This window comes from Centropristis striata, chromosome 21 (genome assembly GCF_030273125.1).
Source record: "Centropristis striata isolate RG_2023a ecotype Rhode Island chromosome 21, C.striata_1.0, whole genome shotgun sequence".
Taxonomy (NCBI): Eukaryota; Metazoa; Chordata; class Actinopteri; order Perciformes; family Serranidae; genus Centropristis; species Centropristis striata.
In genome coordinates, this window is record NC_081537.1 from 23,219,168 (window position 1) to 23,244,429 (window position 25,262).

Consider the following 25,262-nt stretch of genomic DNA (forward strand, 5'->3'; position numbering starts at 1 on the left):
TAAGGAACTCCTTATTCCCCATCACATTTATACTACTTAGCATCGTATTTTGAGGGAGTCTCACAAAAACACATCCCTCCTGCAGCACTCGATTACACGACTCATCTCCAAACAATATCCACAATTTACAGACAAATTAATTTACGATTTAGGCGACAAAAATCACACCATTCTGGGTTGGGCTTGTGATTTAAAAGCCCCAGCCCCCATCCACTCCTACACCTGGGCGTGTGTTTGCTGTGGCATTTAATAAGTGCCTAAAAAGTTACAATTCAGATTTATTTAACGGTGCAAAGACCGATTCCACGAGTGCAACTGAAGGGCTGTCACACCAATGGATCTAAAGTAGAAGAGAATGAATTCAAACTAATTAAAACGTCAAAGAACGCAATTTATTTTTTACCCTATATGTAATGCACTCATAAAGCTGCACATATATAGTCAAAGAAGTGTCTCGTTTCAGTCAGATTAATTAAATATACCATGTTAAACACTAATCTGGCTGCAGAAAAGGAAAAACAGAAAAACAGTGGTGTGTTTAATCTGCTGATATGTGAGTGTGTGGGTATGAATGAATGAACGTCCCAGTTCTTGGTGTCGATTTCCCACTTTAGAGAGAGAGACGAGAGCTGCAGGGGAGCGGAGGAAAGCAGGATAAAAGGCCCGACGACTAACAACATCCTCATCTTCTCCCTCTCTCTCTTTCTGCCCACTCTCCAATTTCCTCTTTTTTCTGCCTCTTCATCATCAATCGCTCTCCTCCATCTCTCTGCATGCTCTCTCCATTTTAATTTGATTTCCTCCTCCTCCTTCTCCTCTCTCCCCCCTATCTCTTTTTTGCAGTATGTTGGGGATGTGTTACCTCTCCCCCCTCCACCCACACACACACACACACACACACACACACACACACACACACACACACACACATCCCCCATCCACCAATCACGATGCTTGGCAGGCTCTGCACCAATCCTCTGGCCCAGCAGCCTTACAGCCATGTTACAGTGAACATGGAGGTCTGTGTGGCATAAAAACAACAGTCTCCCTCTCCAACACATCTCCCCTCTCCCCTCTTCTCCTGCTCCTCCTCTCCTCCTCCTTCATTCCTCTGCTTCCCTTTCAGATCTCTGCTCTCTCTCGGTTCTCCAGCTGTCGTTTCTCCTCCCTCGCTCCATAATGGAGTCACTTCTATAATTCATAACGCTCTCTTCGGCTAAGTTCCTCGTTTCCGACGTTGTCTTTGCTGAGTGCTGTCAGATGTTGGAGCTCCCTACTTCAACTATATATATCCTCCTTTTATTTAGAATCGTATACATTGCAACAAATAGGTTTCTTTCCCTTGTAACTCTGTTTGATAAGTACGAAAAATCAAACAAGATACAAACAAATTTCCAAAATTAAATTCCGGTGCTCTACTAATTTATGGAGCTGTGAAATTTAATCAATTTTCCTCAACATGGTTCTGCATTTATTTCAAAATAAAAGCCTTGCTACATGGCTTTTATTTTGAAATGTTTTTTTTCTTCTAAAGCCTGGTACATATTCTACACATATAGGCATTAAAATTGTAGTTTTTTAGTATTTAGATATTGCTAGTATGATGCCTATATGACATAATTTCACTGTGTATTCTTCCTGTATGCTGGGTTTTTCATTTTCCAGTTAATTTCCAGTTGGAAACCTCACAGAAGAGTTCATCACACTAGCAAATAAATTGTACACAAGTTGTTTCTTTTCCTTCTTTCTTTGGAAAGCCAGGCTGCTAGCAATAGCCACGTTGCTAATGTGTAAATGAAAACAATCCAGGACCAGCTGATATTAGTAACTAATCCAACAGCACAAAAAAACAGCTTGCAGGCTTTTATTTTGCAAAGCTTGATTTAAAAAACACATTAAGTGAAGATTTACTCTTGTCCGGTGGCCTCTTACTCAGTCACCTTAAGGACAGTCATACTGTTTTTGTAACAGTGTAATATTGGCGTCCATTCATGTTGGAGTCCGGCATCACAGAACAAAGTAAGAGGGTAGTGGCGTGTAACAAAGTAGCAGCAGTACGTGCACAATAAGTGACTGCAGCTGCATTCAAAACAATGACGGTGAAGAACTGCACGTCGTGTAGAGATTCTACGGACTCAGCAAAGTTGTTCTGGAGTTTGCAGAACATGATTTGATTACTGTCGGTTTCTGTTCCTTTCTTTTTACTAGAGAGTTAGTCACACAAATAACGTACGTTGCATATTTCCGTCTTGGCTCACATTAATCTCGCCTCAAACAGTCTCACCAGTTTACCACCTCTGTTTCTAGCTCTGAAGGCGGTACAGAGAGGATGACTTGGTGCCCTCTTCACGCCTCTGGGACGTTCAGAAAATATCACAAATATCGCGGCATGAACAGCGGTCTGAAAAGGGGCTTCGCCAACATCCTCTTCAGGCTTTAGACTCTCAGGGGAACAGTCTTCTTTGCAGCAGCAACACCAACAGTAATACCACTTGGAACCACCAGGGGGAGCTAGGTGACAGAAACGCTCATTTCACTGCTGCTGAAGTTCTTCTTACAGCCTTTTTTTTTTGCCGGCATCTTTCCAAATCTTGGGCATGTATCAGAGTATTTGCACGTGCCCTTATTTAGAGTTGAAGGGGTGTTACCTGTGCTAATAAACAATTCTGATTGAGTGGTTTCATCAATCAGAAGAATCAGAATCTAAGAGCACATTTGGATGGTTAAAAACATCTGGAGTAGATTTAATTATACAAAGTATAAGAGAAATTTAAAAGATTGTTGTTGGTGCATGAGGCCCAATGTTTCTATTTCAACTCAGTTTCTGTCAGTGGCAACGGAAACTCTGCAACAACAGAGAGAACGACTCAGAGGAAAATGTTGACAAGTCCCTGATGACTGAGCCGAACAGATCTTTTATTGAGTCATTTCTCACTTTTATTTTATCTGTCAGTATCTCCTCTCTGCTTCTGTCGCTGTCAAACAAGAAGAAGTTGTGCTAAAACGACTGCAGCTGCTTTTCACACATATCGTTTGTTTGTTAGTGAATAATTTAAGTATGCAGGCTGCAACTTGCGATTATTTCCATCATGAATGAATCTGACAATTACATCCTTGAGCAATCAATGATTTAGTTAATAAAAAGTCAGAAAACTGTGAAGATAATCAGTTTAGTATAATGGGAGATAACATAAAGCAGCAACTCCTCTCACATGAGAAGCTTGAAAAACTGATTTTTACTGCATTTTTGATTGAAAAATCACTAAAACTATTTAAAAATCTATTAATCAATTTATCATTTCAGCTGTACAGTAAGCACATAAAGTCTAAAACGAACCTGCTCAATCAGTGCATGAGTTTTATAATGATAGTATTTATTGAAGCATTTTGCACAAAAGCTTATTTGGAAACATTGTTTTTCTACTTTACATACTTTTTTCATGATGATCAATGCATGAAATTTTGAGCTTGGTAAATCTTCTTGAGCGTATGGAATATTCAAAGACCCAAAAAATGAGACTCAAAATGTTATTTTAGTTCTCTGCATGGTTGCAAAAATAAGTTTTTGAATTACTACACAAAGAAAAAGCCACAAAACAGACAATTTTTCTGCAAACAGACAGTATTATCTTCCTTAACACCTTCACAGAAGCTTCTGTGTCTGTGTATTTGTACAGAAACGACTGGAAAGATAATCATAAATAAATGTAAAGGGGTGAATATTTAACTGGGCAGCTGATCTGGCAGCATATCGGGAACAAAGAGATGTAGAGCAGGAAGAAGGAGTGGGCCTCAAATATGAATCTTGGCTTAAATAAGTGTCAGGGGATTAAAGTGGTACAATGCCTGGTCACAAGGGACCTGTGTGTGTGTGTGTGTGTGTTTGTGTGTGTGTGTGTGTGTGTACCCTGCTTCCTCCCCCCCAAGTCCCAGAAACAGAAGTGTGGCAGAACAATGCAGCCTTCTGCCAGCTGACGGAGATGCAGGCAGAGAGAGATAAAGAGAGATACAGAGAGAGGGGGGGGGATAGAGTCGAGGCTGCAGATGAAGAAAAAGAAGAAGAAGCAGCCAGAACCGAGTCCTTCCCAAAAATAAACCTCAGAAGAAGCAGCCAATTCTCCTCAAAATAAAAGACAACCACGACATCTACTTCTTCTCATTCTATTACTTCTTCTCATTTTGGTTCTCAGAAAAGTCCTGCAGAACCAAGAGACTCTGCAGCCACACCAGCATGTGCACTAGTACTAACCAGCTTACATGCTGATGTTTAAGATTAATTACTTTATTAATCCCATAATGGGGAAATTCACCCTTTGCATTTAACCCTTCCTTTTTTTGTTTCACAAGTGAACATATCATGCAAGGAGCAGTGGGCAGCACATAACTGCCCCCGGGGAGCTGTGTGTGTGTGTGTGTGTGTGTGGGGGGGGGGGGGTTACTCCACTGGCTTCCAGTACAAAATCCTCCTCTACACCTTCAAGGCGACCCACTACCTCGCCCCTCCTTATCTGTCCGATCTCCTCCACACTGCCACCTCCATCCACCTCTCTGTACCCTCCGCCCGCAGAGCCTTCATCCGCTCTGCCCCCCAACTCTGGATCTCACTGGACATCCGAAACACAGACTCTCTCCTACTATTCAAATCCAGAATCAAAACTCATCTGTTCCAATTAACTTACTCCGTATGATTGCACCCCACTTCTTTTGTTTCTTTGTTTTATTATTTTCTGAAACCGCATCGTTCTCTCTTCGTTTCGTTTTATTTCTTGTGTCTTGTTGAAACTATTTTACAGTGTCCTCGAGTGTTAGACAGGCGCTTATAAATTCAATGTATTATTATTATTAGGTGCCTTGCTCAGGGGCACTTCAGTCCTTGACCTGTCAGTCCTGGGATTCAAACCGGGGACCATCTGGATACAAATCCGGTTCCTAACCTCTAGGCCACGGACTGATTGTTTAGCAGGTATTAAGACCATTAATCAAATTTAAATCTACATCACAATTTAATAGAGTGCAATTGTCAAATCACAAAACGGTGATTTTTATGCTACACAATCTAACAAACCAGAGGGTCTGAAACACTTTGTCTTGTGGGCTTTGCATGCTCACATGACGGTCTGCGCTCCATGTGACGTACACAATGAGAGTAGATGAAGAAAACAAACTTGCAAAGTGCCACAGCGAGCTTTGATTCAGTACGACCGTGTGAACGTGGCTAAGGCTGTGAGTTTTAGTGTTTAGAGTATTGAAATATGTGCACAGCGAATGTTTGGTCAAGTCAGCAAGAGATGGTTGATGCGTTCAGGTAGAGAAACAAAATGAGCAGTTAAGTTGTCAAATGAGCAGTCTCTGTTTTACCGTTACTTACTTTACCTTGGCATGCAGCTGGATTCTTGCGGTATTGTGAGATCATGCAAGAATCTTCAGAGCACTAGATGGCAAATCCATCTCACGAGACACCAACTAATGCTTTTGTTTTGCACAATTGGAAGTTCTGACCAATCAGCATCCTGTGAGGAGTTTTATAGAATATATGTGTTTTCATTAAGCTTTTCTCATGCTCAGAGAAATCCATTGATGGAAACATGACTACTGATTCTACTGAAACTATTCGGTTTGCCAGTAAAAGATTTAGTGTGTCTCAAAAGGCTACATCGTATGTTAAATGCCTAAAATTCCAGGACGTCCTGCTGAATCTGGTCACATTTTTAAATGACCATTTCTATATGAATCATGTGCAATAATTTAATTTTGTACACTGCTATTACATATATGTACAGATCTATATTTCCATATCTCGATTTTATTTTACTTCAAATTATTATACATTTTATATTTCTATTTGTACATATCTTTATTTACTTAAGACTGGCAATTGTATTTATATTGTTGTAGATTTAGTGTCGAGTGCTGTTATTTGTTTACAGTATTACTTCTTTCTATTTTTATACAGCAGCACCTGTAACAAAGCAAAGTATTTCTGATTCTGACCATTAACTGAATGATAACAGTGGATGTTTTGAAAACTTGAGTTTGAGGCATTTTGGCTGTTCGCTGTATTGTGTTTTTTGTATATATTTGTACATGCACAGAAGCAAAGGACTGTCCGACTCCTTAGAGTGTCTCTAAGTTCAACAAGATGTTTTTAATCGACCAAAATGTTCCAGTTAACTCTGAAGAAGACGCCTGTCAATCATATGGTAGCCCCGCCCTAAAAACATACCCTGCTTTATCGCCTGTTTGACTCTAAACGGGACCATCATTTACAAAATAAACACCAAGACTTGAAACTAACAAGTGAGACCGTGAACTCATGATGAAAATGTTTACTTAAAAAATAAATCAAGTGAGAAGTCAGATCATTTTAGGGTTAATTTTAACATCCTCACTGAATTTTTAAATCTTGAGAATATTAAACATTGGAATTGAAATGTAGAAAAGAAATATTAAAATATCCTAGATAAATAAAACATAAATACATAAACTACAACCAAAACAAATAAAGTAGACTTTCAGGCTCTTCTAAGAAAAACTTGCACTTAGATAAACATTATGTATTATATTATTTTATTCTTAAAATAACATATAAACAGCTGGAATGGCTGCTTGGGAATTTTTTTATTTTTTGGCGATTTGTATTGCCTGTCAAACATTTGCAGCATTACTTAAAACAGAACACAAAAAGTCACGCATGTAAACAACAATATATTGAGTCCAGAAAAAAACTACTGTGTCTATTTTTATATATTGAACGATGAGTCGATACAGTAATTATCGTGAAAGGCCTAATCAGGAGTGAGTGTTTTTATTAAAGACGGAGGACGAAGCGGAGGTGACGTGATGGTCTGGAGTCTGGAGCCAAACTAAAGCCACTAAAAGCCTGAGATTCCCTAAATGATAAAAGGAAAGTGGCTGGAGGACGGGAAGTGATGCCAGCAGTTCTGGCTGAGTGTTTTCATCACACTCCTCTGCCTCGGAGCCCATTTGGTTACACACGCCGACTCGGCCCTGGTGCCAATTTCCAGTCTGCGCTGAAGGAAATATTACCCTCGGAAGGTCAGCGCACAGATGGCTTTCTGCACAAATATCAGTGTTGGTGTTAGAAAATAAATGATGTTTCAGGACAGGAGGAGAACAGAACGAATATTAAAGACTGTGCAGAGAAGTCTCAACTCACAGCCGATCTGAAGGCTCCACTGACTTCAAAACACAGCATGTTATAGTTCAACAGCACATTCTGTATGCATCTGAAGCATGCAGCCAATAGCTTTAATGGCTGCTGCTGCTGCACGGTGCATCGGTCTCAGTGGTGCTCGTAATGCACGGCTTCCAGTAAGAACCATAAACACACTGCACACATCACTGCAACTATATATCCATATATATATATATATATATATAGTCCTGGAATGCATTTATAAATCAATTTAAAATAAAAAGGTGGAATGAAAGGAATGATATTTCATGGAATGATGCATTGCGTTTTAAATATAATGTAGCAGCAAGAAGAAAACATTATTAATTAAATTCAGAGAAAGATTGACCACCAATTATTACATAATAATACTTAACTACTCCTGAAATGTATTGGTTTGTGCAGCAATCCAAATAAATAGGAGCAACGGAGCGTGACGACCCGTAGCAGCTGGTTGTCAGCGCTGATGGTGACACTGTTTGAACCTGTGCTGAAATAAGGAAATAACAATGGTGCTAATAATGAGAGGGAGCAGAATATGACGGCACAGATATCCATTAAAGGAGAAACAGGTGATCTGAAGTTAACTATCCATCAGTAATATCAGTCACATCAGTAGACAAACAGGAAAATACAGTAAAGTTGTTGTGTAATGAGTTAACTGAGCCTTTCACACTAATATTTAAGGCATATAAGAAATGTGAATGTACACTGTTTATGTGGTAAAATGTCTATTATGGCCAAATATACTGACATGATTCCAGAAAATACAAGAAGAAGATAGGTATCCTTTATAAATTGGCAACTTCAGCCTAAAGGCGTGTTTCCACTGAGTACTTTTTGGAAAGCGGCTGAGTGTTTTGGCTCCACCCACTAGTTAGTTCCCCTCGGCCTCTGTTCAGGTACTTTTGTAAGTCCGAATGTGAGAACAGACCGACGCGGAAAGCAGTGTTGCCAACTTTGTCTCTATATTTAGCGACTATTCAGACCCCTCTAGTGACTTTTTTTTTCAAAAAAGTGACTAGCGACAAATCTAGCGACTTTTTCTGGTGTTATTGGAGACTTTTTGTAGCCTTGTTTCTACTCTTCATTACAAGCAGCAGGCGCCGTCCCAAAGCACTCACAAGCGGCCCAGTCATCCCGCAGCAGTCTCTCTCAGCTGCAGTCAGAGCAGGAGATGTTAACCCCTCAGCGTCCAGTCCGCACCAGTCTGCAAATGAATCACATATGCGCGAAATCGCAGCCTCAACCAATCAGCATCGACTAGTTAGTAGTGGCTCAGAAAAGTTCCTACCCGAGGTAGGTACTTTCTGAACTAAGTTGGGCGGATCTTGGGCGGATCCTCTCTCCCAAGCCACACCAATATCGGCTCACTAGAGGGAAAAATACCTAATGGGAATGCACCTTTTGTCAGTTATCTTACCTTTATGTGTTTTGGGATTTATAAGCCTTCAAATTCTTTCCTGTGTGGATGCAGGAGAGTCGAACAGGTACCAGTCATTTCCTGAACTCTAAATCTGGCTTAACACCAAGATCAAAATCTCTCTGCTAGACAATTTCGTCCACCAGCAAAAAAAAAGGAAAATGTCTAAAAGCTGCTGTGTGGTGTAATGCACCACCAGCGGGTTAACGAACCAGAACTACTTTTTATAAACTGCTGAACCAGAAAAACAAACTTTTAAGAGGACAAAAGCAGAAACAGACGTATACAGATCAGCAGTTACAATCCTGAAACTCAGAATATTTAACCCTTCTGTTGTCTAAACTTGTCCAAGGTTAAAAAATGAGAAGAAAAACCTTAAATAAAGCAGCTTGGTTGAATTGTAAAACCCAAATCTATTTTGGATTTTAAATCTATTTTTTAGAGAATTTTATATTTTAACTTTTTCTCATGTTGGGGTCATTCTAGGAAAAGTCATTGAATTACAAGTTGAGAAAAGATCATTAAGGAGGTTTCCTTTGCTTTTAAACACAGTGCCGGGTTGGTTTTTAACCCCTCAGACAACACATGGGTTAATGTTAACTTTTAGACGACCAAGGGCTGAAACACTGTCTGTTTTTTTCCATTGTCTAGCTAAAACTATTATTTTTAAACATACCATTTGATTGTTTTAGCATTCTACGAGAAAGGACAAGTTGGCTGCCACTTCTGTCCTCTTAAAAGTTCAGTTTTTCGGTAAAAAAGTAGTTCTGGGTACTTTAACCTGTTGGTGGTCACCAGAGAGCGATAGTTTACACTTAGTTCAACCACGGACACATTCGGCTGAAAGTTACTTGTTAAACTGAAACACATTCGGCTGTTTCCTGTTTAGTGTTGAACCAAGTTCCTTTTGGATGGATGGATGGATGGATGGATGGATGGATGGGTGGGTGGGTGGGTGGGTGGGTGGATGGATGGATGGATGGATGGATGGATGGATGGGTGGGTGGGTGGATGGATGGATGGATGGATGAATGGATGGATGATAGATGGATGATAGATGGATGGATGATAGATGGATGATAGATGGATGGATGATAGATGGATGGATGGATGGATGGGTGGATGGATGGATGAATGGATGGATAGATGATAGATGGATGGATGGATGGGTGGGTGGATGGATAGATGGATGGATGGATGGATGGATGGATGGATGGATGGATGGATGATGGATGGATGGATGGATGGATGGATGGATGGATGGATGGATGGATGGATGGATGGGTGGATGGATGGATGGGTGGGTGGGTGGGTGGGTGGATGGATAGTGTTGTGTTGATAAGCTGTTGAAGGCGAACGGAATAAAGAGTATTTTGGCCGTACATTCACCTCCGTTTTGTTATTTTATATTCTCTATAAGGCTTGGTTACAGTAGGAGTAATTTATTTTTTCACCATTTATTGTTCATCAATTACCCAATCAAAGTCTCCTTGCTGCTGTCACTGGCTGCAAGAAAAAAGGGGACAACAGTGACACCTAGCGTCCTGTTTGGTCTGAGAGGAGACAATAAGAGTCGATAAGAGAGTCAGAGACGTGAGGCGAGGCGAGCAACAGAGAAGAAAAGAAAAGGTAATTGAGGTGATGTGATCCGGGGAGGGAGAGGGATATTTTTTGCTCTGTGAAGCCAAGCAGCGTCCCTGAGCAGACAGTGTTATGGATTTACCTTGAGTGATCCCAGGATAGCTGATACCCTCCCAGAAACATTACGCTACACACACAGAAACTGCTGATGTCACCCTACACACACACACACGACTTCAGCAACACGTCGCCCTCACCTGTTGCTCTAATCGACAACGATAAATCTGTGACTCAGCTTCAAGGTCAAACCTCTCCGCTCCTCTGCTCACATTCAACTTATTCACACTCCTCAAGGTTAGGAATCAGAAAAGATGAAAGCACGTCATCCTGCAGTGGATCTGTTACTCATCGTACATGCTGAGGAGGATTGATCCATTTGATGCCTTCAGAATCGATACGGGTGTCAGAATTTGGCCGTAATGTGATTTAGAACACTGGTGGCAGAAACACAGATCGGATTAATTACAAATCCATGATCGTTTTCTGAGAAAAAACACGCTGAAATAGAAATATTCTGCAGCCGCTGATCCATAGAAGAGGAGAGCGTCCTCGTGTCCGTTCAGATTAACACGACAAGGACGAATTATGGCGATTATCTCTCGGTGGCCAAGGTTGAAGAAACGGGACGTTGTTAAATCTGTTGGTTGAGAGAACAAAGTTTCGGGACGCAGTTGACAAGTGAATCTATTTGTCCTTTAATGGGGAGTCAAATTAGACTTTCTACTTGGTGAATAATTTCCATTATGCAACAAGTTCTCGTAAATAAACAACAAAAGATGTAGTTTGTATTCACAGAACAAAACATTTTCTTATGATTTGGTCAGATTTAGGCACAAACTGAGTTAGAGGTTAAAATGAGGACTTACATGCTGATGTTAAGCAGGTATTTAAATCTATATCATGATGAAATAGAGTGCAACTTTTCATGCTGCACAATCTAACAAACCAGAGGGTTGGAAACACTTGGTACCATGGGATTTGCGAGCTCACGTGACAGCCTACGATCTATGTGATTTACACAATGAGAGTAGATGAAGAAATCTATTTGTCCTTTAATTTGAAGGACTTGTTGGACAGGGAATTAAATTTGACTTTCTATTTTTTTAAGTTCTCAAGAATAAACAACAAAATATGTTGCTTGTCATCCAGAACAACACATTTTCTTATGATTTAGGCACAAAAATAACTGAGTTAGATGTTAAAATGACAGATACAAGTTAAAAAATACAACTTTACAGTATACTTGCATGTATTTTTACTATATTTTCATAATTTTACTTGGCTACCACTGCACAGAATCATATGCACATGGCCTTGGTGGATGTTTGTGCTCTCCAAATGTCATTCAAGTTGTATAATACTTAAATATTGCACAATTTTAGAACCAATCAGCATTCATCTCACGACGATACAACCTCCAGGGAGCTGGAGTTTGGAGATGACGTCTATGACCGGATTGTTCCACAAGAAGCCAGTTTAAACTCAGCAAAAAAGGCAAAATAAACAAGGTTCATCATTGCAGCCAGTGCATTGAATGCAGCCTGAATGCAACCAACATCCGTTTAAATGTGGTTCATCAATACTGCTCGGACATCAACCGCAAAAAACACCACCAACCAGCACCAAAACCTTGTTCTGTTGCCTACAGATTCTGTATTCATATGCAGAATATGTACGGACTCTGCATGAGATTAGGTATTGCTTAACTACAATAACGTATATCGGACAGTTCATACAACACAAGCAAACATCTACAAGGATAGTGCAAATTTATATTAATTCCCATCATAACCACCTACTATTTTGCTCTAATTTGCTGTAGCTTTCCATAAAGTAATTTCTCTGAGCATTTTGAAGATTCTCATGAAAAAAGCTTAATGGAAACACCAAAAAATTCTATAAAACTTTTGAAAATGTGCATACAAGTTATTTATGCTCGCTTGAGGAGGTTTTTGTCTTTTTATAAAAATAGTTAATGCTCTGAACAGGAGATGGAAACACCTTTTCTGTATAAGTTCTGACGTAGCGAACATTTAACTCCCATGACTTGACATGAAAGAACAATTAGAAGTTGCCCAGTTGAATCTAATTCCTAAAGACATATTATCTCTTGTGGGCAGCCAAAATTGTTTGATCAGCAACCCCATTCTTGTTTTTGTTTGCTGCAACAACACATTACACTGCCACCTTCTGACCAAAGTACGTTACTGCAGCTCTGTTTATTTGCTGTAAACCAGCTGAAGGAAACTCACTAATTCACATTTTCTTTAATGCCACATTTTAGAATTTCGCTTCAAAATTCTATTCAATAGAAACACAGCCTCGATCGAGAGAACGTTTGTCTCAATAAGAAGGAAATTTACCATCTCGTTACTTTTATTGTGGTAGAACTTATTACCTCTGACTTCCTGTAACCTCTGGAAGTCACCTCTCTATCTCCACGTTGACCTTGATGCAAATGAGGTCGCTCCTATTGACTCTCTGTGACAGGTGGCTAACCCCGGACTAATGATAGCCTCGGGCTCTACACACACACATGCTTAAAACACACACAAACACACACACACACACACACACACACTACCTAAATGTCAGCACAACCACAATCAGGCAAATTATTTCTCACCACACGACCAAATCTCAGTTAGTCACACAAACAAACACACACACACACACACACACACACACACACACAAAGTTCTTCACACACTAAAACCTCAACTTCAGCTGCAGCGTTTCATCAAATGAAGCCGTCTCTGCACAACATATTGATCGCCATTCAGACCTATTGATCGCCTCATATGCATGTTTGTGTGTGTGTCTTAATTCATCCTTGCATGGTGACGCATGTGCGCAAACGCACACACACACACACACACACACACACACACACACACACACACACCTAACCGCAGGGTGTGACTGCTGACGTTTTTGGCTCTGGCGCACAAACACAGACACTTCACATGAAAATACACACACACAAACACACACACACACACACACACACACACATATTAGTACTATTATATATTAGCACAGGGAGATCAAGCAGAGAGACGATTTTGTGTGGAAAAATGTTTTCATACTTTACAAAAAAAAAGTTAACATGGAGACAGAGCGGGTTGGCTGAGGACAAGACACACACACACACACACACACACACACACACACACACACACACACACACACACACACACACACCTACACTTGGAAACACACGTACACACACAAACAAGCATCCCATCAAAGACAGCCAAAATTGAACAAATAAGGATGTTTAATTGCAAAATAAACACATTAAAAGTGTGTTTGTGTGCAAGAAACTGAGGATTTTTGTTAAATATTTGAACATTTTTCTTCTTTTGAAGCCCTACACTGAACCACTCGGCCCAGTGGAAATGTTTTATAACTCAGCCGTACGAGTGAGCCGTCTCCTCCACATATTAATAGCAGCACCACTGCCTGAAATACCAATCTGCCCTCTATTGCTTAATCCTGTTATCTTTTCTTTTCTTTTCTTCCCCGTCCGTCCGAGCGCTCTACTCATCCATCTTTCTGTGTCTTTCTCACCCCCACCAGCCCCCTCCCAGTATCCCCACTGGGACCCACCCGTCTTATTACTCTGGGTGTGTATGTGCTTGTGTGTGTGTGTGTGTGTGTGAGGAGGCTGCATCATGACAAAAGAGCCTCCACTAGACCGACACGTCTCAAGCCCCTTTCTCTCCGTCTCCCCTGTGTCAGCTCTTATTCCTCCTTCTCTCCTCTTTCTCCCTCTCTACCTTTTTCTTGGCTTCGCGGGAACGCTTCCTCGCCGCCTTCTTCTTCTCCTTCTCATCCTCTACAGCTTGGAGGTTCTCATCCGCCTTTTTCTTCAGCTGCGAGGCGGCATGCGCCATGCTGCTCCAGTCCAATTAATCCTCACAGGTGGGAAACAAGAAGAAGGAGGGATGAATGGAAGTCTCCTCTTTATAGCCTCTTATTTTTCTTCTCGGCTCCTATAATTATTTCTTCTCCTGTATCCTCGACGGAGGAGCCCTCGCAGATGTATGTAAGAGAGGTTAGGGGTTTTCCCTCTGCTCGTTATGAGTTTTCCCCTCTTTTCTTTTGTTCAGTATCTCCCTCAGCAGCGTGCAGAGGTCCAGTTTGGGGCAGGGCAGAGGCAGGACATGCTCCTCAGTCTCCAGCCACTTCTCAGCAGCTCAAAGTGCAAAAACAAAGTGCCACTTACAGCAAATACAAAAACATTTTATTTATATCCTCCACAGTAAGTCGAAATTGTCCTCCTGATTGAGAATAATGTATAAAAAAGCACAGTTACAGAAAGCGCTCCAGGGTTGGAGGTCCAAAGAAAGGGGCTCAAGCTGCAGCTTCTACCCCAGCAGAGAGCTCTGGTGTCTGGGTGAATGAACTGGTCCTGCTGCCTGATTCACTGGTTCCCAGAGCCGGCTGCACCTGAGCACCATCCTCTATGTACACACACACACACACACACACACATACACACACGGTCTGTCCGCAACGTCTCGCCGGGACATATGAACAGGAGGGAAATGACGGTGGAAAGGAGGTTGAGATAGGAGGAGGAGGAGGAGGAGGAGGGGTGGTGAGAGAGGAGGAGGCAGAGAGAGGTAGAGAGAGCAGCTGGGACAGAGAGAGAAAGGAGGGAGGAGGCATGGATGAATACCTCTGCTTAGTAGAGAGAGAGAGAGAGAGAGAGAGAGAGAGAGAGAGAGAGAGAGAGAGAGAGAAAGAGAGAGAGAGAGAGAGAGAAAGAGAGAGAGAAAGAGAGAGAGAGATTGAGAAATAGAGAGAGAGAGAGAGAGACAGAGAGAGAAAGAGAGAGAGAGAGAGAGAGACAGAGAGAGAGAGAGAGAGAGAGAGAGGAGGATGATACTTCACACAGAGTACTAACACTCACACTCTCTCTCCTGGTGTCCGAGTGATGCTCGTGTTATGAAACTTGTTCCTCGGCCTCTTCACTGTCTTCACTCCAACTGTTGTTCCCAAAAAGAGCTGACTGCAACTTTCAGTGACCTAAATTCACTTTTCGTAATTAAAAAACAAACAAAAAACAAACAGTCTGAATCCAAAAATAGAGGCTAAAAAGACCAGCCTGGCAAAAAAAGATAATGTGCAAGAAAAACAATAAAATGGTTATTGACATTTAGTGCTAAATATAGATTTAACTACTGTCACTTTGTCACTTTCAGGCTGCTGTTGGAGCTTTATATTGTGTTGTGTGTCGTGTAATGTTGTTATATACGCCAGTGTTAACTTTTTATTTTTATTTTGTGCAGAAACCCCCAAAACAACACAATACTCATTGGCAAAAGCTTGAATATAGATTTGTGTACTAAAAAAAGACGATCAATTAAAGGTTGAAAAATTGATTATTTGACTAATTTAATCCAGAAAAAAGAGGGTGCTGTAACATTGGTACATGGAGACGCCAGCTTTAAAAAAAAAAAAAATGTGTACTAAAAAAACAAATAAATAAATTGATGGAAAAATTGAAAACAAATGCTGTGCTTAAGTGTTACCTTTATGGAGGTTTATAATTTCTCTTCAAATTTAATACAGAAAAATCTAAATAAAAAATAAAATAAAGTAGTTGTCTCTTAATTTTGTTCTAATTTGATTTGTTTTTTTAAATAAAAATGTGGATGATTATATTACTATTATATTACTGTAAAAATATAGAAAAAAATAGAAATAAAATAGAAATAAAATTTATATATATATATATATATATATATATATATATATATATATATATATATAATAAAAAAAATAATTTAAAAAAAGTGCTGTAAGATGCCAGAATTTTTAATTAAATCAACTTTTTAAATTATTTTGTTTAAGTGAGCAAACTATTAATGTGTACAGTGTGTGCAGCACCTTATAAATAAAAACAAATAAGTTATTTGAGATGTCAAAGTAAATGTAAAACCTTTTATTTGAAGACTTTTTGTCCTGTTGGGGAATTCCTTCACTATAGATTGACCATATATATGTAAATATTTTAATCAAAAAACCACAAACATTTTCCACTTGAGTTTCAGAAATAAACAGGAAAGGTGCATGCAGGCTGCTGTGCACTCATGGATCAATTATTAAGATCCTGATGCATTATTCATAATAAATTGATACACTCAGATTCCTTCAGGGGATGCCGCTATGATTTCTGTGCAATTAGCGACTTTCACCAAAGAATCAGCTTTAAATTAATGAGAGGCAGAAAATTACAGAGTGCCTGAGGGGGATTTTTCTCTACATTTGAATATAATAAAAAAAAACCTCAAAAACAGCAAATAATTTAAAAATACTAACATGTTCTTAGAAGGTGTGTGATTTTTCCTCAATGCTGCTGCAGGTTTCATTGTGTTTTCCAGTGTGTGTGTGTGTGTGTGTGTGTGTGTGTGTGTGATGAGCTCATGTCTGCAGCCTTTGAATATTAACAACATGAGAGAGGGGATGGTGGGATCGTAGAGCATGACGCAGACATGTGACAGCAGAGCAGGCTTCCTACTGGCTGTCTCAGATGTGAGAGAGCCGTGATTGGCTGATTGCAGAAAAGGAGATCCCGCCCACAAGACGACAATAACAAAGAAGAGAGGAGGTCTCAATGCAAGCAAACCAGCCTTTTACAGTGATTAACTCCAATATTATGTTAAATAAACTGCAGCTTTGGCCTCAAAATAACAAAATCTAATGTACCATATGCCTGAGGATGATTAATATCACATGCAGGTATGTGTTTTATATGTTATGTTATGCCAAGCTGCTGCACAGCTTGTGGCCCACATATTTCCCTCTGGGTGTGAGCCAAGACTGAAGGAACATTTGGACATGAACGGTGTTTAACTGCAGCCTGCAGAGTATACAAAACGCTCCATAATATCCTGAAGACATACAGTCATGGAAAATGATTAGGCCATTGTTTTCTTCAATTTCTTGTTCATTTTAATGCCTGGTACAACGAAAGGTACATTTGTTTGGACAAACATAATGATAACAACAATAATAGCTCATAAGACTTTAATTTAGGAGCTGATATCTAGACATTTAACATGGTTTTCTTGATAATAACCAAAATCATAATCAAGAAAACCATGGGAAATGTCTAGATATCAGCTCTTAAATTAAACTCTTATGAGTTATTATTGTTGTTATCATTATATTTGTCCAAACAAATGTACCTTTACTTGTACCAGCCGTTAAAAAGAACAAGAAATTAGAGAAAACCGGGCTGGTCTAATATTTTTTTCCATGACTGTATGAATAAAATTGGGCTCATTGAATCCACAAGAGTCTCAGCTTCCCAGTCACATCTAATTCAATTCATAACCCCAGTATGTAGAAATATTATGCATAGTGCACATACTGTGTGAGAAATGCTGCATGTTTCTGCATGCCTCCTGACAAGTTATACCAAAGCATATCATGTTTGGTATGAATAGATTCCTTAGATTTTCTAGTTTCATGATCCTAATATATCTTCTCTGCAGCCTTAAGATCAAGTCTGCTGCAGCCTCCGGAAGATCAAAGTGGTAAACAGAGTCGCCTTCTGAGTGTCTTTGCATATTCATATTGGTGCAAAATCAGAGCACAGTACACGTAGAAAAGGTCTTTTTTCTTTTGAGCAGGAATTTCCCCTCTAAAATCATTGTCGGCTGATATTAGTATTTAGCTATGTGAGATCTTACAAATAAAAAAAAAGAAAATCAAAAAATCAAAAATAAAGTTGTTGTCTCTTTATATTTGTTTATGTTTTATTAGTTTTTTTTTAAATAAAAATTTGAATTATTATATTACTATTATATTACTTGAAAGAAATCTTGAAAATCTGAAAAATAAATGCATCTTTTTAAGGTATTCATTTATTTTATATTATTATTATTATTATTATTATTATTTAATTAATTTATTATATATTATTATTTTTATAAGAATAATATGTGGATTATCATATAACTGTGTACTAAAGACCAAATAAATAAATTGGTGGAAAAATTGCCCACTAATTTATTGCTTAAAAAAATTGCCACTTGTCACAGTACAGAAATGTTAACAGACAAAATAAAGAAAAGACTTGCAGAGGGCCGTGTATGAAGGCAGAAGGCTGCAAATATAAGCAGAGTAATTTCTTAAGTGAAGTGTTTTTAATCTCGACTCTGCACTGATCTATCGTCTGCATGAATCCTTTCTCCTCCAGGTGATCTAAAACGGTTTTATAAATCAATAAATAAGTTGTTTTTGTAGATATGGTCTAATACCATATCACATTAAAAAATATATCAATATTATCTTTTTATATCAATATTTTGCCCAGCCCTAGTCGTGAAAGCTCCTTATGTCTCGTTAATGAAATAGACTTTTGTTTTTTTTCTTCAAAGAACAGATTCCGGTAATGCTTTATATTAAGGTCCTTGTAATAACCACTAATTAACAAGTAATAAGGCCCTTGTAAGTCCTTACAAGATGCTTATTAACATTATTGTGTGTTTATAAGCTTATATAAGTGTTAATAATGGCATTACAAACACCCATGACCCACCCATTATGTCTTTGCCATGCCTTTATTAATCTTATTTTGTTTGCTTATTGATATTAAAATATACTTTATTGCTCATCTATTATAAGTTAACTATAAGTTAACTATGCTTTTTGCAACTACCGGATCTAAAGCGAGAACAATGCCTTATTACTTGTTAATTAATGGTTATTAAGGACCTTATTATAAAGCGTTACCCAGATTCCTTTGGTCGTGGTGCAGAAACGTTCAGTAATGAGGTAAACTGTGCAGATGTTGCCCGACACTGCTGCTGTTATAAGAGCAGCAGGTCAAAGGTTAAACTATCGCTGAAGGCGCGTGTTCAGATGCTGTTGATCTGTTTGTACCTGGAAGGCTTTATCATGATAAAATGCACTGAAACAGCAGCTGGATCACACTGACCAACACTGATTACTGCTGCTGCACAGACACTTAATGCTCCACTGCATAACATCACACCTGCTGTGTTCTGTTATTACACTCTGCATGTTTAAACCTGCACCGTCTGCATGTTCTGCACTTCATCTCTCTGTGTTTTCATGTTGCTGTATATGCTGTAGATATCGAGCGTATTTATACCCTATTCATTCTACATACACAATACAATATGGATTGACAATACCTTAAATATAGATTTATGTACTAACAAAAATAAATAAATAAATGGGTGGAAAATATTTTTGTTTTTTCAAAAAGCCAGTTTCTTATGTGTTACTTTTATGGAGGTTTTACAAATTTAATCCAGAAAAACAAAAAATAATAATAATAAAGTTGTTGTCTTTTTACTTAATTATTTTAAGTTGGGGTTTTTTTTTCAAATAAAAATTTGGAAATTAAAAGTTGTTGTCTCTTTATTTTTGTTTTTATTTTATTAGTTGTTGTTTTTTAAATAAAAATGTGGATTATAATATTGCTGAAAAAAAATCTTCAATCAAAATTTATTTTATTCTTTTTATAAGAGTAATGTGTGGATTATTATATTACTGTGTACTGTAATATCAAGTTGTTTGTCTCCTTTATTTCATCAGTGTTTGAAACAAAAATGTGGATTATTATATTACTATTAAATAACTGACAAAAATCATCTCTTTATTTATTTTTTTATTTTCTTTTATTAAGAGTAATATGTGGATTATCATATTACTGTGTACTGGAGACCAAATAAATAAATAAATCAGTGGAAACATTGCCCACTACTGTATTGTTAAAAAAAAACCAAAAAAAACATTTAGTTTCAGTGGAAAAAAAGTATTTAGATTTACTAATAAAAGTACTAATAGAATAACTCCACTACAATTAAAAGTCCTGCTATGAACATTTAATAATCTACCAAAAAAGTGCCTGTAACTTACTTTTTTATTGCTCAAATGGCCGTTCAATACAATTACAACATATCCAAAGTGAAATATTTGAGCCCACCTTAATGAGCAGCTAATCACAGGCCAAACTGCAGTTACTGCTCTTTAATAAGTCATCAGTCAGACAGGATTTAATGCACTAATCCTTCATTATCTCCATCTGTAAGAGCAGCTTATGATCGGGATGTACGAGCTGAAACTGGGATTAACAGCAGGTGATTTCTCCGTACATGGATCAAAAAAATGTAACAAAAGATGATGATGTCTGAAGGTTTAAGGCGGAATGTCTCTGGTGGAGAGAAACAGCTGACTCAGGGATAATGTCAGCTGGAGATGTGGGTCAGCAGCAGAGACGCCACTCAGCCGAATATTTCTCCGTTTACTAGTTCATCTTCTGCTGCAGTTTCTGATCCTCTGCTGTGTTCGTCTCTCATCAATCTTTCTGTCTCCGCAACCGTGAAACTGCACTTAATCAAGTTGTGTGTAAGTGTGTGTGTGTGTGTGTGTGTGTGTGTGTGTGTGTGTTAGTGGCGTCCACAGGGTAGAAACAATACGGCACTATTAGAAGGAAGAACATGGTGTGACCTGAAGAGCTGAACAGATATACTATATGACTTTTATTTTGAAAATTTGAAGACATACTTAACCGACTTTTATTGTGAAATTTTGACGACATATTATACTATGACTTTTATTGTTTCATTTTGATGACATACTATACTATGACATTTATTGTGAAATTTTGACAACATACTATACTATGAATTTTATTGTGAAATTTTGAAAGCATACTATACTATGAATTTTATTGTGAAATTTTGAAAGCATACTATGACTTTTATTTTTGAAATTTTGACGACATACTATACAATGACATTTATTGTGAAGTTTTGATGACATACTATGCAAACATTAATAAAACTAAAAGTCTTTGTTATTTGATCATATTAGAGGTATTTTAAGTTATGGATTATTCTGCTTTAATCTATTTTTGCTATGTGTCTTTGTAAATTGTTTTGAAAATCCTAAGGAGATATATTTAAACCTTATAGTGATACCTAAAAGAGAAAAGCACCAAACATTCACATTTTTAGAAGAACTGGTTATGTGACAAAACTGGCAATTATTAAAAATATATATACATAATTTACATTTATAACAATTGATTACTGTTATTGGGGTTTTTTTAACATCATCAGTGTAAAGATTTCTTTTCTTTTTTTTAAAATGTGAAAATGTTGTTTAATAAATATATGGTCACCTACATGTTTATAATGTTTTAATATCAAAGATTAATTTAGTGACTGGACAAAAAATATGGTTATTTAAAAAAAAAACTCTTATGAAGTTGTTTAATGTTACTTATTCTTCTCTGGTTCTTATGCCTTGAAATAAAAATAAAAACTTGATGCTAGAAAAACTTCTTTTCTGCCTTTAAATGCACAGATAATTATTTTTCCTGTGGTGTCTGGCTCCCTCTAGCGGTGATCCAGCACTGTTACAGACTTAAAAAGCACAGATCTTTCAGGTGTTCACAAATCCTGCAAAAGGAAATATTTATATAGACATGGTTGGGAGAAAGGTGAAAAGCAGTTTTAGCACCTCAGATTACAGCTTTAATAAGTCATACAGAAGCTAAGAGAGAGAGAGAGAGAAATGAATCTACAGAAAATGTGAGTTTCTCGGGCTGTTTACACAGGGATAGTGTTTGTTTGTGTGTGTGTGTGTGTGTGTGTGTGTGTGCTGTATTACTTTAAGTATGTTTTTAAGTGTGTAAGTAAAACTAAACGGAAAAATTATAAAAAATGATTTTGATATTGTACAATGTGAACTACTTGCAGTTCTCGTTCTGACCACTTGGTGGCAGCATCACGCCGAGAGAAATGAGAATCACAGTTTGAAAGCTTTGTTGTTGTTGTTTCCATTTCATAAACTCAGATTATTGGCTGTAATTTTAGCAAATGAGGATGATTATGTTTTTTGGAATATTTGGCATCACTTTATCTTGACAGGATAGTGTTAATGTTGTATGTTAACTTCATATCTTGAAAACAATGGGAAATATGACATGTTCATGCTCTGAAGGGGGGATAAGGAGAGAGTGAGTTCATGTGTCAAAGGTTTTTTTTTGTTTGATTTGTCAGCCAGAAACATTTTACAACTGATGTTATGCAGTCAAGCGATATCTTATTTATTTAAATATTAGTATTTAATTATTTCACATTATTACAATAATTCATGTTAATTTTTTGTTCATCCTTTGAATAATTTTATTAATTTATTTATAAATATTATGTTTTTTAAAGTATATTTTTAGGCATTTTCTACCTTTTTATTTTTTATGGAATATTGTATTATAATTATTTGTTTTTGATTTATGTCTAATGATACATTAATAAATGATTGAATATTATCTTAATATTATTTTAATGATTCAAATTAAGATATAGCGACAATTTAATCAATTATATTAAAATATTTTTATTCTTTAATACATGCTTTCCTTTGTAAATATAGCTATTTAATTATTTTTAAACCTTTAAAAAAAAGTATATATTAAGTAAGTTCTTCCTATGTATTTTTTTTTAGATATGGAAAACATAAATAAAGTGAATAAACTGATTTACTGTGGCTAATTATGTTATTCTCAGTCTAGTTAAACACAATTTTTCTTGTGAAGACACAAACATGAACAAGAGTTTGTGTGTTTTAGGGCTAAAATTGGATCAAAGTTATTCTTAATAGTGTCTCCAGCTGCTCAGAGCACCAGGTGGGAGAGGATTACAGTAGCATTGTGTAATACATTAAAGTAGTCCTTGTGGAATTACTTAAAAGTAATTTTGGACACTTTCAGGCCTCGTTGTTTAAATCCTGTGAGGTTCTTTTAATCTGTTTGGAGCTCAGAGCAATTAAAAACAACATTTCCATCTTATGGGTCAAATCTAAATCATTCAGCCGCCACAATATCCTGCAGGAAAGTAAGTTTAGATGCAATTAACTTCCTCTCAGCACATGTAGAAACCTTATAAATCATAAATATCAGCATCAATGATACTTCTGAATAAAAAAAAAAAAGATAAAAACTCCAAAAACAAGTCTGAACATGGTTGCAGCGACACAAACAGAACAAACCAGCAATGGAATTTAACAAATTACTCTACGACTGTGTTTAAGTACAGTTTTGGGGTACTTTTACTTTACTTGAGTATTTTAGTGGCCATTTTGTTATTTATGTTATTTTCTCATTCATACACACAAAAAAAATGCAATTCCTCGACTGGCCACTTGAGGCTGGCTCCAAAAGTGAGGCAATTTCCGTAGACCCCTTTGTTAAAAATGCCCAATTTTACAGAAAATACAAACATTTACAGCCGGATACAAACAAAAAAATGTGTTCTCTAAAGTTAATGACAACTGTAAGGGGGTGAATTTCCATATAACTGAACCGTTTGAGTTATATTAAGGCTTAAAGTTATACATAATAAAGGCCATGGGCGCCCACTTTCCACAATGGGGGAAGAGTTTTGTTATGGCACTTTTGCGAAACTTTTGCAGGAACCCAGGATGAAAAGGGCTCATGTTTAAACCTTAAAAACACCACATCAAAATGCAAGAGTGTTCAGGGATTTCCAGCACCCGCAGAAACCATATGTATAGATGAAGTTACCCAGCAGAATACACAGTAATTAAAATAAGCCCCACCTTTAGCAGCTATAACATTAAAGTGGTGAACATATGAATGCATCAATAATTATAAACCAATGAGCAATTTTACTTTGTGTACATATTTTGACTGCAATACTTTTGTACTTAAAGTTACTAACAGCGTATTTCTACACTGTGGTTTTGCTTTTTATTCAGTAAATGATGCGAGTCCTCCCCAACTCTCAGAGAGGAACATATATATGCTGATCAGGTCAAAAGAAATGCTCTGCTGTTGCTGCTGCCAGATAATTCAATCCTCTCAAGACAAAACTCAAAAGCTGAGCTGCACTAAAGCAAATAAAAGCATCTCAGCACACCAGCACATTTTCTCCAGCAGTTTTAAGGATGAAATGTGGGGTAAAATAATGCAGCGGTGGCCTGCATTAGTTTGATTTATCTCCGCGAGGCTCTTTGAGTTTACCTTTCTAACTGATATCAACCTCTGTTTGTTCCTTATCTTGTCAAAACACCAGAGAACCTGCAGATAGTCCAGGCTTATCGCTGAGAACAGGACACACGGATGTCCTATTTGTCCAGCCGGGACACTGACAGCCTCATTCCCTCTCTGTTTGTACTCCAGTGTGTGTGTGTGTGTGTGTGTGTGTGTGTGTGTGTGTGTTTGTGTGTGTGTGTGTGTGTGTGTGTGTGTGTGTGTGAGGGCACAGACGAGCTCACAGCTGATTCACTAATGAACAGAAACAGAGACGTGGAGCTGCACGTTGGAGGCTGTGAGATGCTGCTGCCCTTCAGTCCTCAAACCTAAAATTAACCAATATTGTCTGACATTTTATAACAGAAAGCCTTTGTCTCCGAGGCGTGGGAACATGCTCGTAGGCCTGAAAATAAAGTGCAATGTCTCAATAACACCACAATCAAAGGGTCGCTGTGTGAATTTGTGTGTAAGGTCGAGTCTGATGTCACTAGTCGTGTTTCCGTCTACTAATTTCCCTGCAAATTTTGAAGATTTGCAGAGAAAAGCTTGATGGAAGTTTTTACGCTTGTTTGACATGTTTTTTTTACTTTTTTCTAAAAAAATGAGTTAATGCTCTAATGAGCTCATTATGCAGAATGACTCCTTAGAATATTATTGAACACATAATTCTGTTCTTATCCCCTCAGTGAATAATAATATTATGATAAAAAACTTTATTTATATAGCACCTTTCATACATAAAAGTATTTAAAAGTGCAGCGAAGAAGATGAAGATTGAAGATTCTCATGAGAAAAGCTTGATGGAAACGCCAAAATTCAATGAAACTTTCATGTTGCAAATAAAAGTTTTTAAGCTCGCTTGAGGTGTTTTTGTCTTTTTCTAAAAAATAGTTAATGCTCTAAACAGGAGATGGAAACACTATTGCTGAATAATGTAGCATTTTCTAAAA

The 25,262-nt window shown here is 37.6% G+C and overlaps 1 protein-coding gene across 1 annotated transcript in view; it reads right to left on the reverse strand.

The window, feature by feature from the left end:
* LOC131959262 (ankyrin-3-like) overlaps positions 1-14,737 on the reverse strand; it is a 138,827-nt gene extending 124,090 nt beyond the window's left edge. Inside the window, exon 1 of the mRNA XM_059324399.1 lies at positions 14,042-14,737. Coding sequence (XP_059180382.1) covers positions 14,042-14,158 — 117 coding nt within the window. The 5' untranslated portion in view covers positions 14,159-14,737. The remainder of the gene's footprint in view (positions 1-14,041) is intronic.
* Positions 14,738-25,262: the final 10,525 nt, after the last annotated feature.